The following is a 17206-nucleotide window of genomic DNA, read 5'->3' on the forward strand; positions in this document are numbered from 1 at the left end:
CAGAATATGGGCTATCTTAAAAGGAAAGGCAACCCAAATTTTTTTTACATAATAAATGATAAGATTAATTATATGATAAAGATTTGTCATATTATTCTGTTGATAAATAAGCCTCAGTACTAATTTTAAAATGTTAAAAATTGAAATTCCCGCCCTCTATAAAGGCTTCCATGAAGCAGAACTCTTTTGTATTCAAGACCACAAAAATCAATAATTTTGACGTACGTCACACCGTCTATTCCGGTTTTGATGAGATTCTAAGATCATCAAAGATGTGCATGTGGTAGATTTTAAGAATACATTGTAAATAAGTGGATGCCTTCTTATCAAGCAGTTAATTACACTAATGCGAAGGGGAGATGTGAAAAAAGTTTTTTCCCAAAATTCCTAACCCAACAAGGTTATTTGAAAAGAAAATACTATGTAAACTGTGGATCCATCATTTGCTTAATGACAAGTTGAGGTTTGAGACATGTACATGTATGAAGAAACGAGTACCCTCTGCCTGCTAGGTCTGTGACTCGACTGAATGTATTCTTTTCTTAAATTCCTCTTGCCAAAGAACGGGCTCAAATCTATACGATTCCAAACTTAACTGTTCGTGACTTGTCATATGTTTACAGTGCTGCTGATGAAATAAACCGGAACCGACGGTGTGACGTAATAAATTAAACTTTAATGGCCGCTCTCTTAGCGGCGGATAATTTGAAATATAAGATAGATTAATATTGATTTAATTGTTAAGCAAGGATTTTTGTTGTTAAAGACTGTCATTTACGATATCAGTAAGTAATACTTTATTCATAAAGGCAACAATGTGGTTAGGGTTGCCTTTCCCTTTAAGTTATTGTAAGATATTTTTCTTAAGTTCTTCTCTTTCATCTACATAAAAATGGCTGCCCTCATGCTATTCCAGGACATTTTGAGGGAATTAAATGAAGACAATTAAATCTCGATCTACAATTTAGGTAAAGAGCTTCATGGACATCATAATCATGCATTTAGTTTTTCTCAGATATGTATGGGAGTTGAGAAGATTTTTTTTTAAAGAATTAATACATTTTCACAATATGGCCATATTGGCACCGCCCTAGGATCTGAACCCCTCACCCAGGGGCAGTGAATTTCACAATTTTCATAGAGGGCTTCATGGACACATAACCATGAATTCAATTTTTCTCCCACATGTGTGGAAGTAGAGAAGACGGTTTTTGAAAATATAGCCCTTTTTAGCATAGTTGGCTCTACCCCAGGGGTGGTAAGGTAATAAATTTTACAATTTACATTAATTTTCTCTTATTCTAAAGATGCTTCACACAAACAAGGAGGCCCATGGGCCAAATCCCTCATCCGAGTCACATTGGCCCTTATCTGAAGACTTTCCATATACATTTGTATGTAAAACCTTAGTCCCTATTGTGGCCCCAACCTACCCCTGGAGGCCATGATTATTACAAACCTGAATCTACACTATGTCAGAAAGCTTTCATATAAATGTCAACTCTTTTGGCTCAATGGTTCTTGAGAGAAGATTTGTTTTTAAAGATTTTCCCTATATATTGCTATGTAAAACTTTTATCCCCTATTGTGGCCCCAACCTACACCCGAGGGCCATCATTTATACAAACTTGAATCTGCACTTTGTCAGGAAGCTTTGATGTAAATCTCAGCTCCTCTGGCCCAGTGCTTCTTAAGAAGATTTTTAAATGACCCTACTCTAATTTTCCATTTTTGTGATTATCTCCCCTTTGAGGGGGCATGGCCCTTCATTTGAACAAACTTGAAAGCCCTTCACCCAAGGATGCTTTTGGCCAAGTTTGGTTGAAATTAACCCCGTGGTTCTGGAAAAGAAGATGAAAATGTGAAAAGTTTACAATGACGACGACGCTGACAGACAACAGACAAATTTTGATCAGAAAAGCTCAGGTGAGCTAAAATGGTAACAATTGGCCAGCAAGCAGTTTTCAAAAAGAATTCAGTAAAAAATATAAAATTGTTAACGGACAATTGATAGAGCATGACGACAGATGAAGACCAAAGGCAATAGGTCACCAGAGTAACACAGGTGACCTAAAAACACCAATAAATCAGGCATTTGTTCTGAAACATGCTATAGTTAGAAATTACAATGAAGTTTAATACAAGAGTGCTGACTCACCATTAGTGGTTGCATGATTTATGATAATTATGGCAGTACTGTTATGAAATGTAAATTTTGACATTCTACATTTCTATATAACCTTAAAATTTATTGCAAAGGGTCATAATGACTCTTTGTTTTCAAAGTTACAACACTGGCAAACGATGACAGACAACCAATTGCAATAAGGTCACCTGAGTGAATTAAGTGACTGAAAAGATAACCATTCTCCCATAATACATGTACTTTTTGGCTGAAACTTACTCCTATCTGCAGGTACTTTTCCAGAGGGCAATGTAAAGGACGCTCCTTCATCTGCAAAATGTAAAAAATAATTTCATTGATCTACTGCATGGTTAATTGAATAATCAGTTGGAAAGATGGCAACCATGCAGTTATAATATCAGCAATTAATATGTGACATATTCAAATGAAAAAACAAAGTCAAAACTGGAAGCCCACATTTGTAATCATAGTATAAAATTACAGAGGATTCTCATGAGTGCATGAATACCACCTAATATCCAATAGGGTCTGGATTGAAAGATAAACTAAAAGGAACATGCAAGCATTCCAAGAGTATATCTTATATATACATGGACAACCCTGGAGTCAGAATCCCTACTCTGGGATCATGAAATTTACAGTTTTGGTAGAGGCCAGCCTTCCTGCTATACATTGTTATATGCATTTAGTTTTTCTTACACATGTGCAGTTGTAGAGAATAATACATGTATTTTTGAAAATTGGTCTATTTTTGACAGTTTTTGCCCCACCCCTAACCTGGGCCCCTGGGGTGCAAGAGTCTTAAAATTCATAATTTTTGTCCCCTTCATGTCCCCAAGATGCTTCATACCAAATTTGAAAAGAATTGGAATTGTTGTTATCAAGAAGAATTTATTAAGTTAAAAATGTTCAATTGTTAATGGACGATGAGGGACGACAACCAATTGCAATATTAAAAAAAAGATGTCCTTGTTAAGAAATATGAAGATGCCCGGGGTCTAAAATATGATCAATCGAAAATCTTTCATGGTAGCATCAATGAAATTATTTTGGATACCGCGTCTTGTTTCTACAAAAGGGAATTGCATAACTTAATACCTGGCTTTGAACTAACTAGGTTCATATCTTGTGGGATTGAATATGTCAAGTTACTCTTGAAATCCTTGAAAAATAACTTTTGAATAGATATATATTTAAATCCTGGGTTGAATGTACATGCAGAATCAAATGCTACTGTACACTTTTATTATATAACCATATGATTCATATATAGGTGGGAATTTTTCTTTTTGATAAACAACTCTTTAACATCTCAGACACATAAATGATATTATTGAAGAAGATGGTAGTTTTTTTTTTAGTTATGGAACATTTTTGTGATACTTACCCAAATGTGAAAATCAATTTCTTAGAATATGCAAGCATCATTCATGCAATCAAGACTTGGATTAAAAAGTCTTCCAAAACATTAGATTTTAGAAAGTTGGCAAATTTAAATCAATTTATTAGGTCAAACATATTCAATGTACTGAAATGTAACAAGAGGCCCATAGGCCTTATCGGTCACCTGAATACTAGTGAAAAAGTATCGCTACTTCCATGGGCTATGAAATCTAGAAAAAATTTCCTGTTCTGAATATCTAAGCTAAATTCTAATGTTCAGCAACAGTATAAAACAAGATATGTTCTTAAAACTTCACTGCCCTCAAAAGTGCATACACTGATGAAAGACTTTAAATAATATACATGATATAGGTGTATTAACATTAAAACAACAAACTATATGACTAATATGGACTCATCCCAAAGTCATAACCCTGGGTTGTGAAATTCACCATTTCTTGTAAATCCTTTTCTGCTATTCCCAAGTATGCATTTAGATTTTCTACAGTATCAGCAATCTTCCACATAAATACTATATATACAAAGTTTGGCCCTACCCTGGGGTCAAGACCCTTACTCTGCATGGGACATTCAAATTTACAATTTTGGTAAAAGCTAGACTACCTGCTCTATCCATTTAGTTTTTGAAAATTTGTCATTTTTGGGCAGTTTATGCCCTGCCCCTAAGGCATCAGGAATCCTGAAATTTACAATTTATCTTCCCTTTGTTCCAAATATCTTTCATACCAAATTTGAAAAGAATTGGAATGATAGTTATCAAGAAGAAGTTAAAAATCTCTATATTGTTCACACATTTAATAACTGACCATTTTGGCCCCACCCTGATACTACCTGTTCTTTCTAAATATCTATTTACTTTCAATTTAGTATCAATAGCACTAAAGAAGATGTTATTTAAGTGTTTCACACATAAACACTATATAACAACTTTGGCCCCGCCCTGGGGTCAGAACCCCTACCCCGGGGATCATGAAATTTACAATTTTGGTATAGACCTTCCTGCTCTACATTACTATGTATTTAGTTTTTCTTACATTTGTGTGGTTCTTGAGAAGATTTTTGAAAATTGGTAATTTTTGGGCAGTTTAAGGCTGGGACCTTAATATATATGGTAGTCTGTATCCACTACCGGACAGATACTTGTGTAGTATGCAAGTCCTACTACAACCGGACAAATCTCGACACCAATAAGGCAATAACAGAGGAAATACTTTATTATTATCCTCTAGACCAGTATACTCACCATCATATACTGAATTACATTAATAAACCCGTATTAAATATTGTCGTACCTTCTCTTCTAGCTGCTGTCGAGCTCCGAAATTGAACTGTGATCTATTGCCAGAACGCCCGTATTTATACTACTGGAGCACCAGAACTACCCTCGGATGCTATCGTAATGCCATACGATAAAGCCCGCTTGACGTAAGCTTTATATTTAGCCTCTTACAGGTTATGATACATCTCGAACCCGATCTCAATTTGTCAGAGGAGTAAATATATTTATTGACAATGTCTCTCATAAAGATATATAGGCATAAAATAATCAGAAGTATTTGTCAAATCAATTTGACATTTGAGAACGAATGTGCATTGAAACGTACAGTATAGCATAGTTTTTTAAGTAAAAGAGAGAGGGAGGGTGTTAAGAAAAATGATGAACTTATATAGAATTCTTGTCAAGTGAGACAAAATAAAATATAATAAATTGTGCTTTTCTCCATACTTGAAAATATTAAAATGATAATTCTGGTGGGGGCGAGGTATTTATAAACTGAAACTGCCTCATTTTCGTACACGCTCCTTTATTTTTATGTTGTCGCAATACGAGGAGCTGATTTTAATCAGATTGGTGTGAAGGAACAGTAAGAGTTATCAATTGACAAGTAAAAATTTAAGTTGATAGCACAAGTGACCAGTGATTAGAAATATTTATTTATGGTCCTGTAATTTGGTTATAGGAAGGTCTTTGGTATCCTTTGATTATTTACAATTTCATTTCTCTTTCAGAATATAATTCATGATAGACACAGAATTTATATGGTGTGACCACTGACCAGACTGGTTTTAATATGCCATTCTGAGAATTACACTATGCAGACCTGGATCAATGTTAATATAGTTCCAAAATGAGTTTACTCTGAATGACACTTCAGTTCATGCACATTTTAGGTAAGTCCAATGAGACTGCTAGGCCTATATGCATACATGCCAACTTTTGAAAATCCCCATGGAGGATTTTGCGCGCGACGACCTTTTTTCAACGCTCAAAATTCACGACATTTTACCATGAAAATAAATATTTGTCTTTTCAAATAAAATATCAATCTAATCATTATACATGTATCATACATCAAGTGTGTTTGACCATTAACTTTAACAAAACTATATAAAAAAAAACTTTGAAAGATATACATGTAGATCTACAGAAGTATTTTATTAAAATCATCTATTCAGCAAAAAATCCTCTCCAACAAGTCACATACTTAAAGTTGCATCCTTTTACACCATATACACATTGGCTGGTCTATATATCAAAATTTAAATTAAAGCACATGCATTTAGGTACGACTATAAAGGCGATCTTGCTTGTCTGTAAACAATTTCATGGGCTTGCAGAGTTTGGTGGAACAATCTGCATTGCAACCAGAAAAGGAGTGGTCTGCCCTGCTATGAAGTTTGCGAACAAAACCTTTGCACCCATGACATCTGATATAATTACCAGGGAAAAAAACACTTCAAAATATACGTTTGTACTTGTAAAATAAGGCTACTTGCTAATATAAAATTCAGTATAGACTTGTGCAAATTACGCATCACAAAGTCTATTGAATACTACATTACATAGACTATGCAATACATCGCTATAGACAGATAGATTCGGATAGCCTATACCATTATAGTTGGAAACACATATATTTGACGTACCTTTAATATTGTAAAGTGATTTCCTACACACAAAGAACACCGGAAAAACACTTATAAACAGATATATTCACAAATACACAGAACAACTTACAAGGGGTTAACAAATACAATAACTACACTGCTGCACTTTCTAAGACCCGTCCGCTTGACTAGAGTTCGCGAGTAAGAGAGAGAGAAAAACACGTGCAGGCTCAGAGGACTGAGCCCGACCAGAAATACCAAAAATCCACCCCCCAAAATCACCACACTCCCCCCTGTTTTGAGGAGGAATGTCCCAAATCCGATAAATTAATCCTGCAACACTGTAGCTTACATTAGATACATACAATTTACAAATAAATGAATGAATTACACCTATGATTTACAGTATGATAAACTTTTACTCTATAAAATCATAGCAATTTAGCAGTCCAAAAAGTTCACAACACAGAAAGTCATGGTCACACAACGCATAACAGAAAATCCAGTAACAGGAAAGTCACATCACAGAGTCACATACTTTCCACATGAAAACGTCACAGGACAGGTATCATCTTGGACATCGGACACGGCACATCACACCAGAGGATATCACATCTTCCAGGTCAGCAGATCCGGAAACACCACAAGGAAATACTCCTGCCCAAGAACGGCTGGGTTATGGCAGCCTAATCTACCCTTCCCCGCATTTCGGGGTACTGTGTGTATGGAGTAGTTCACACCCCTCATATAACTCATTAACCTTCTTTCGTACCCCCTTGCGATGACCAAACCTGGGTTGTCCCTGGTTCACTGTCAGTTGAACCTGGGATGCATAGCTATCACCCCACGAACAATGGAAACTCGCGAAGCCACAAGCAACAAACCCATCCCATTCATTGCTTAGACGTTTATCAGGAGGAAGCCTCTCAGTCAGAGAGGGAACACTACTATCCCACCAGACCGAACCGGACAGAGCCACAAACCCCGCATCCGCGGAGTCATCTCCACGAGAGGCAGACACAACACACCCTCCAGCAGACCAACACACAATGGTACATTTATCAGGTGCCTTGGGGACAGACTCCCCTGGGAACTGATAGGCCGCTGCTTCAATCATAGCTGGGGCATTGGTAATGATTAGATTGTGCCGCTCAGCAACAGTCTCTAACACTACAACTGAGGCCTGCATGCTTTCACTATTGCATGGAATACCAACACAGCCCTCATCACAAACCTCCGCGCATGCATCGATTCCAACCTGGAATAATCCAGACTCACTAACATGACACTCAACTGCATCCTCGCCCCCAGACTCTTCCTCTGCATCCGAGTACTGGCCATCAACAGAATGCAAGACCAGAGCTCGTGCCACATCAATTTCCCGCCGTCCAGCACTACTGGTCCAACCACTCAAACTCAGCTGATCATAAGCTGAGAGAGATGATATACCAATCACACCAGACCGTGCCTCAACCAGACACCCCAACTCGACCGTGGAAGGATCATCATCCACATCGCAGAACACATCAACAGCCATGTCAACATCAAAACCCAGAGAACACCCAGAGCTACCCCGAGAAGTCATATCACTATGGCAACCAACACTATCCCCGGTGTTCTCAAGCCCACCACCCTGGTAATTAACACCTGCCTCAGTGTCCTCCGGCCAACCACACAACTTCTCATCTGCGTCTGGCAGCACCCCTGTCTGCACCGACCTTGTGTCCCTGAACCCTACTTCACTCCGGGCCCTCTGAACAACCACACCCGTCGACAACAAAACACTACTGCCCACCACAGACACACAACTACTCCGTTTTACTGGCATTCTGACATCATGACATGCACTATCGACTACTGATCTTGCTGTAATGGAGCTACCTAATAAGGGTTTACGGAGCACTTTCCCCGACCTATGGTGAGCCCCGGTCCCTGGAGATCGACCAACTAACACGCACTGACTAGACAACTTGGGACCATCCCTACTAGCAGCCTTACAGTCTTCTGTACTGACATGCCTAACGAGTGGAGATCTTGACCTTGACCTGCTATGTCTAATCCCACGTCTGACTGGTGAGAGACCGAAACGCATACCCCTATCTGCATTGCCCATAGGCCTCACCGGCATCTCACTCGTCTGCAACTTCAACTGTGATGCACCAACACCTGACTGACCCTGCAAGAGGCACTGGTGACATGGGAAACTCTCGTTTGCATAGATGGGTAAATGATGGGGAGACTGAGGTTGGTCATGACTACCACCACTACTAGTACGGCTTATGTAATAGGTGTTCTCCAAAGATACCGACCCATTACTGCTGAGGACTCTATGGCATGGCCCACCCACCACGCTGGGACAACCAACCTGCTCGTCCAATATAACTGGCAGAGTTGGTTCAGGGTACCCCCCTACTTGACCTACGGACAAGGTATCCCAACCTGGATTTAAAGATGAAACCCCCAAATCACCCCCGGGCAGAGGCCCTGGGGAAGAGTTACCTACATTCCCAGGACACCCCGCTAACTGCTGAGCCACTACTATGGAACTGTCGCCACCCCTACTGTTTCTCCTAGACATTGCCTGACTGATCATGTTACTAACATTGTTAGTCAACTGTGCCATCTGGGTCTCTAGCATTAGAAACGCCTGTGACAGATTAACTGTCCCGGTCCCATGTCCCTGACCTGAAGCTACAACAGAACCCATTCTATCTAGCTGGTAATTTTGGTCCGTTTCAAGTCCCCCATGTGGCCCCGCATTCCATCCTTGGGTGCCCGTCACGCCCCGCGTAACATCACCCCCCGGAATACCCTTGCCACCCGGCGACCCCGTATCCCTTACTTGGGTACCCGCCAAGCTTTCCTGCCCGACTACCTTACCCCCCGGGATGCCCCCGTCACCTATCCATCTTGGACTAACCTGACCAGAATACCAGGCCATCAGAATTACTGCCTAGCCACAAACCAGAATAATACAACACAAGTACAACAATTACAATTAACCATGTAAACTAACAAAATTAACTAACATTTCAAACTGGCTCCCACCTGCGACCACGCGGCCCCCGCTATGATCCGCGGCGCAGGTGGGCAAAATATCCTACCGGCGACGCCAAAAAAAGTGATTTCCTACACACAAAGAACACTGGAAAAACACTTATAAACAGATATATTCACAAATACACAGAACAACTTACAAGGGGTTAACAAATACAATAACTACACTGCTGCACTTTCTAAGACCCGTCCGCTTGACTAGAGTTCGCGGGTAAGAGAGAGAGAAAAACACGTGCAGGCTCAGAGGACTTCGAGCCCGACCAGAAATACCAAAAATCCACCCCCCAAAATCACTACAATTGCATATTTTGGATGCTGTCAGCGAGAGGCAAAAATCGGGAATGTTCGATTGTTTGGTGGTGACACTATTATCATTGTCATTCACGTTTGTGTAAAGGATATGTCAATTTGAAATCCGTCTTCCCGATTAATTACTAACAAAACATGCTTCGCACTGTCCAATAAGCACCCCGACACAGGCAGACCAGGTAAATTACATCACCCCGATACCATGCAACACAGGTAAACAGCAATGGCTGACTATTGTCCCGATTTCTGATTGGCCAGTTCAGAAATGACGCGGGATTTCAATTTCCGGTTGGAAATGGAGGTTTGTTGTCGTAAAATGGGAGATATTTTTAGAAAATCGGGATTTCGGGGTATTTTTGCAATCCCGATCGGGATATTGGGATTTGCCTTTTCAACTGCTTCAAATCGGGAGAATCTCGCACAAATCGGGAAAGTTGGCATGTATGATATGTATAGACTGGACCATATCCATGACCCTGATATGTCTTAAATTTGTCTGACAGCAGGTCAAACTGGGATGAATTTAATTCCACTATTAGTTTCAAATCACTGATTTAATTTGAACAGATCATACAAACTGTTTCTATTAATTTTAAATAGATATATAACATGCCCACAAAATAATTGCATTATTATTTTTTTTTAGAATGTACGTCACCAATGTTCCCCCAAAGGAAAGTGAGCAAAAACTTATCCAGAGAATCAACAGCACATTTTTGTGAAACTTTTTAAAATGCGCAGGTAATATTGATGTTAAAATATTTTGTATCCTATGATCTGTAGTAAAATATAAGTGGCATATTGATATAACTTTAACTTAGTTATAACTTTTCAAATAAAATGGGTAGGGATTTTATATTTGCCATTTTTATTCTTTGAGACAAAAAATATTTTTTTAATATATATACAAACTATATACATGTATAAGTACCTCATTAATGACCTTTTGACCTACTAAAGCTTTCTGATGGTACCAAATTTGATCTTCTGACCTTGACATGAATTTTAACCTACTTGTCTTGAAAAGCGTTAAGTTTGGGCCGGCATGGAAATTATTCTACTTTCGTTTTTAAAGGTCACGTGAATATGAATTGAATTTGTAAAATAATCAAATCAAAGACACACATACACCTTTAATACCTCGAATTTATTTTCTTTTTACAAAAATCGGACCAAATTTCGTTCATTTTCAGCCAAAATGGGTACTGATATGTTATATCTCAATTAAGAGCTAAAAAGTTGGGATGTCGGTTACTTTTTTCGCTAAATTTCAAACTATCTTTAAAAGATAAGTGAAAAAATACCTTTCTGCCTTATCTTCGAATTCTTAAATCGTCGGGGGTGGGTGGGTGGGGGGGGGGGGGGGGGGGGGGGTGTTGTTTCAGTTCATCCTTCGCTACATACATGGACTCAATTCATAAATTTAAGCCTATTTTTTTCTCATTCAATAATACTATCAACAATATAAAGGTGTGTGTGTGTGTTTCAATTAATATATCCTTATTCGCATATGAAAATAACAAATCATGATCATTAGGAGGAGAGGGCAAGCGCTCATCCAATTCAATATTTTCAAGTTTACACTTTTCTCATTCAAAACTACTATAAAAAAGAGGAAGGGGGGGGGGGGGGGGGGGGGGGGGAGGAAGGGTCACCCTATATATCTGTATTTGCTTATGAAAATAACAGATATTGATCATTGACAAAATAAAGTGGGACATGGGAGACCCCCCCCCCCCCCTCCCTACGATTCTTAAGTGCCTGGCAATAGCAGATAAATATACCACATTGTCTATACACGTACTCATGCAAACAACTTCCCAGAATCCATTTGAAGAATAACTGATACCTGTTCCAGATATATACATACACATTTGATGTGTTTACATCAGTAAAACTAAGCAATGCTAGATTTAGACTGAATGTCAGTGCATGCAATGACATGCCCACCGACTGATGTAATTTTCATTTATCAAAGATGAAGTGAACACTATATGGAGAGAGAGAGAGAGAGAGAGAGAGAGAGAGAGAGTTGGAACTATACTCTTTGTTGACCATTTAGGGGAATGTAAAGATATAAACACGGACGCATTTTTGTGAGGTTTTTAAATATATTTGCTATATGAAATATACCATCTGAAGTTACATGTAATTATTTGACGTGTTTTGCGGTACCCAAGAAAATGATATCCCATTTATGCAACATAAATTTGTATCGTTTAGTACATGCACCATGCTCTATTCAATATATTTTGTAAATACCCACAGCAGGCAGACATATTTCATTGTATGTACTGTACATGTATATTACATACACATGTAAGCAGACCACTTATATAGTACTTGGTGTACATGGCATATAACAAGTAATTTTATCCGACTCAATCGATGTTTTTAACTATATGACCAAAAAACAAAAACAAAAATTCAAGAGCCATTTTATTTTCCATAATTCATTTGAATAGGACATCGAACAGTGCCTTTGAAAATATGATTGCATTCTACTCAACAATTTTTGGCAAATACATGCATTATTTTCCTCACTCTAATTAAACACAAGATTCTTCCGCAAAATGTCTATGAACACGATAATGTTACATGTAAATGCATAATGTATTTTCCATAGCATGCCAATTTTTAATAGTCTTTGATCTCAATGAGTATTTTTATATAAAAAGTTAAAATTGTAACTTTTATAAAAATATTCTAGAAGAATCGGGGGGGGGGGGGGGGGGGGGGGGGCTGTAAATCCTATAAGGTCGATGACGTTGTGCTAAAAATGCGACCATCAGAAAACAGCATCAGAGTTAACAATGCAATATTGTAACGTTATTTTCTCAATATCAGCAACAAGTATATGAATGAAACGAGAAAATTATCACCTTTCTACCTGCAAAATATAATCGGCTTTTGAAGCACAGCGAATTTTGGCCAATAACGTCCCTTGTTCTTTGAGAAGAATTGGATTTTTAGTTATCAAGAAGATATTAAAAATGTTTTAATTGTTAACGCACGACGGACGACAACCAATTGCAATAGGTCACCCGAGTTTACTCAGGTGGCCTAAAAAATTAAAGTGTGCAATTTGCAATATATCATTTTTAAAGTTCTTCTATGAAACACAAAAAAATATTTCTTACAATAATAGTGGTACATGTACTAAAAAATTTGATGCCCTTTGGATCAGATGGAACCAAATTTTTTCTTAGCTCTCTCTCTCTTTCTTTCTTTCTTTCTCTCTCTCTCTCTCTCTGAAATACCTAAACACTATATCATATTATAAAGATACACTATGATATATATATATATACAGAATGTTTGTTGAAAAAAAAAATCTTAAGTAGGTCAAACTCCAAAGTGGAGGTCATAAGGTCCACATGCCAAACATGAAAGCCCTGCAAGCTCAAAGCTTTAAATTTATGGCCATGAAGATTAAAGTTCTTGCAGAAAGACAGATTGACAAGACAGACTGACACAATGATTCCATCATACCCTCTCCTAAACTTATGCAGTTACTGTAATCTCTTTGAGAGAACATGCCATTACAAAATCTGAAACTAAATGGCTAAGTCCATAAAGTTAAAAAAAACTACCATAAATGTTAAATCTCTATCAAAATAGCAGGCGCACACCTTCATCATCCATACAAGACATGAACAAAGTTTTAATCAAATCTCTTCGTTGATTACGTACATGTTAAAGATACATGTACGATCTGGACAATTTAAATTACGTTTACAGGTGGACAGAGAAGGTGAACCCAGCTAGTATATCCCCCAAAAATTTGCTTGTCACTGTCACAGTTGTAATAAAGGTCCTGTACATGCATATAAAGACATGAATGAAAGATGTTTAAGATGTAAAAATTAAATGTATACCTGCAACTGGTTTGAAATGTACTGCAGCCATTGATATATTATCACTGCCATCAGTACAAGAACCTCCTCTTTGACTCATGGGAGTTACTGTAAAAATGACAAAAACATCCTTATCTATAAAGAGACTCAGTTACATGTACGTACTGGGACTAGCATATAGCTAAGACACGTACATGTCTCTTGATCATTAAACCCTCTTATGAATTTTTCTCAAATATGATAACACCCTATCCTCTGTAATATATTCTTTCAATAAGAATTAAGGAATGACTTTAATTCTGGGGCAAGTTATACGAGTATAACCTGGTTTGGGTCAGTTTACGCTTTATAATCCGCGAAGTGGATTATAAAAAAAGAGTAAACTGACCCAAACCAGGTTATACTCGTATAACTTGCCCCAGAATTAAAGTCGTTCCTTATAATTTAATGCAAGAGACAAGATGCTAACCTTCGTTTATCAAAATGTACATACACTCGGAAAAATACAAGTCAACCAAGCCGCGCAATGATTTACTTAGCAACAGCGACACGAAGCGTCTAGATCTAGCTGCGAAGCCAAAGGTCGATCGCCATCTTTAATCTTAGTTCTACGGAGCCTAGCCATTTATCAAAATATTGTATCGAAAGTGAAGTTTATCATGATAGAAAATATGTGTAGACTATCCATGTAATGAGTATTTCTCAGCCCTTTAGAGATAGAGATCGACTTTAAAGTCGCTCATCTCCGACAGATTGAGAAAATACGGGAAATTGCATTGTTTAGGCCTACCCAAAATAAATCTTCAAATATCAGAAAATGCAATAATTTACGGCTTTCAACTCTGTGAAAACTTCTACTAAATGAAAACTTACCCTTGTATGCAATGTTATCGCTAATAGTAAATCCGACACAAGAAAATATGTAAGCAAGTAACAAATAGCATCCACATGTCAATGTGTCTGACGTCATGTGATAAAATGTGACGTATGAATTTTTGCTTGCTTTGTTGAAAGACAGATCAAGGAATGAAACAACGCACCCCCCTTCTTTACCCCAGTGAGAAATGTATTTTAAAATGAACAGGGCAATGCTTACTTGGAAAATCATTAATTCGAATATAATATATTTGTTTTAATCTTATATCAATAGTATTATTCGACCATACATAGAGAAAGATGTTTAACAAAAGTGATTTGCGTATAAGTAGGCCTAGATGCTAATATTGACAACGAGAAAACAACATGTGTATCAAACCGAAGTATCTTATTGTGCACGTTGACTTTCTATTCCATAGAAGTTTAGAGAGAGAGAAAAAAATAGTTCCGACATCTGGTTGTCAAGGGGGTGTGTCCCCATACCAAACCAGCTGACCAAACCAGGTTATACAAAAATAACCTCTGTTCCTCAATTGGAATTTGACCAATCAGAGACAAGGATACAATAAGAATTAAATTATTACTTGATATGTCACTGTCTCATATTTCTGGCATATAAACTAAGAGGCGAGATCAAAAGATCAATATCAGATAAAAATCTAAATTCAAATAGTTAGGGGGATCATTAAGGGGGGATAAAATATCCCGTACCTTTCTGTCATTTGGCATCAATTACACTTATAAATAAGTGAAAAATGAAAAAGGACAAGTCACTGTTAAAAACCACATACTGTAATGACATTACATTTTAATGAACTTTATATAGTTTTGATAAACACTTTCATTTGTGAATAAAAAGTAGAAAGGGTACATGTATACAGTGCGTCACCTATAATCGTATGTTCTTACTTGACAATACGCAAGATCGTAAATACCGAGCTAGCGGAACTCTCTTGTAAAGAAGTCCAGAAAAGCGTCTCGATCTTCGGCATTTTTTGTTTATTCAAAACATGGCATCGGAAGACGATTTAACCTCCATGTGCTTTCCACAATTAAAAGCATTTTGAAATGAAAGGTGTGTAAAAACGTCTGGATACAGGAAAAATGAACTTCTGAATTTAACTCGCGAAGCTATATATTTTGACGCAAGCTCTTCTCAGCTTTGGGAATTTCCTGGCTAACAGCAGTTGGAAAAAATCCACCACATTTCCATAAAAATATATCAGTTGTGGATATTTCTGCGTATTATGTTTCTTTCTTGAATCATTACTATACAGTCTACTGCAATGCAATGATAGTACACCATTGTTAAAATGCGGTGAATAGATCACGACAAAAGTTGCAGGAACTGGTATTATTTACCAATATGCCCAAATTCCCGCATACTCTGGGTCTCACGAGACTTTGAAAGGGGAAAGTAAAAATTAAAACCAAGACAGAAAAAGTAGTCGCGATCTTGCGTATTAGTTTCATCATATTTCGTTTTAAAGGGGGGGGGGGGGGGGGGGGGGGGGGGGGGGTCTTGGTGAAAACTATGTGAATTTAGTGTTTTGTCCGACATTGAACTTTTGATCTCGCCCCAAACATAATATACATATACACATGTATAGGAAATATTCACCCATTTAACACTCTCAAATTTGCCTTAAATCATTTATTTTGTGAAACTTTATAGTCTGACTGATCAAAATTTGCAAAAACAAAACAAAAAATCACAAAAAAACCCCCACAAAAAACAAGAGGCCCAAGGGCCACATCGCTCACCTGAGTTACCTTGGCCCAAATCTGAAGACTTTCCATATATATTTGCATGTAAAACCTTAGTCCGTATTGTGGGCCCAACCTACCCCTGGAGGCCATGATTTTTACAAACTTGAATCTGCACTATGTAAATCTCAGCTCCTCTGACCCACTGGTTCTTGAGAGGATGATTTTTAAAGGTTTTTTCTATTTAATCCCAATTTCCCATGTAAAACTTTGATCCCCTATTGTGGCCCCAATCTACCCGCGGGGGCCATGATTTAGCAAACTTGAATCTGCACTATGTCAGGAAGCTTTTCATAAATCTCAGCTCTTCTAGCTCATTGGTTTTTGAGAAGATGATTTTTAAGGATTTTCCCTATATATTTCTATGTAAAACTTTGATCACCGATTGTGGCCCCAATCTACCCCCTGGGGCCATGATTTGGATAAACTTGAATCTGCACTATGTCACGAAACTTTCATGTAAATCTCAGCTCTTCTGGCTCATTGGCTCTTGAGAAGAAGATTTTCCGTATATATTTCTATGTAAAACTTTGATCCCCTATTGTGGCCCCAATCTACCCCTAGGGGCCATAATTTGAATAAACTTGAAATCTGCACTATGTCAGAAAGCTTTCATATAAATTTCAGCTCTTCTGGCTTATTGGTTCTTGAGAAGATGTTTTTAAAGATTTTCCCTCTATATTTGCATGTAAAACTATGATCCCCCATTGTGGCCCCAATCTACTCCCGGGGGCCATGCTTTGAACAAACTTGAATCTGCATTATGTCAGGAAGCTTTCATGTAAATATCAGCTCTTCTGGCTCATTGGTTCTTGAGAAGAAGAGTTTTAAATGACGTACGTACCCCACCCTATTTTTGCATTTTTGTGATTATCTCCCCTTTGAAGGAGGTATGATGGTC

At 37.8% G+C, this 17206-nt stretch overlaps 2 protein-coding genes across 5 annotated transcripts in view; one reads left to right on the forward strand and one right to left on the reverse strand.

The window, feature by feature from the left end:
- The window catches only part of LOC125677196 (platelet endothelial aggregation receptor 1-like), a 351642-nt gene that overhangs the window by 178087 nt on the left and 156349 nt on the right, over positions 1–17206 (forward strand). The gene's annotated exons all lie outside the window — the stretch shown is intronic.
- Positions 1–17206, reverse strand: part of LOC125649582 (uncharacterized) — a 172572-nt gene that overhangs the window by 28276 nt on the left and 127090 nt on the right. For both annotated transcript variants that reach the window (XM_056157956.1, XM_056157957.1), the window contains 2 exons: positions 13684–13770; positions 2405–2455 (listed from right to left, as the gene is read on the reverse strand). In XM_056157956.1, the coding sequence (XP_056013931.1) occupies positions 2405–2455; positions 13684–13770 (138 nt within the window). The remainder of the gene's footprint in view (positions 1–2404; positions 2456–13683; positions 13771–17206) is intronic.

This window comes from Ostrea edulis, chromosome 3, assembly GCF_947568905.1.
Source record: "Ostrea edulis chromosome 3, xbOstEdul1.1, whole genome shotgun sequence".
NCBI lineage: Eukaryota > Metazoa > Mollusca > Bivalvia > Ostreida > Ostreidae > Ostrea > Ostrea edulis.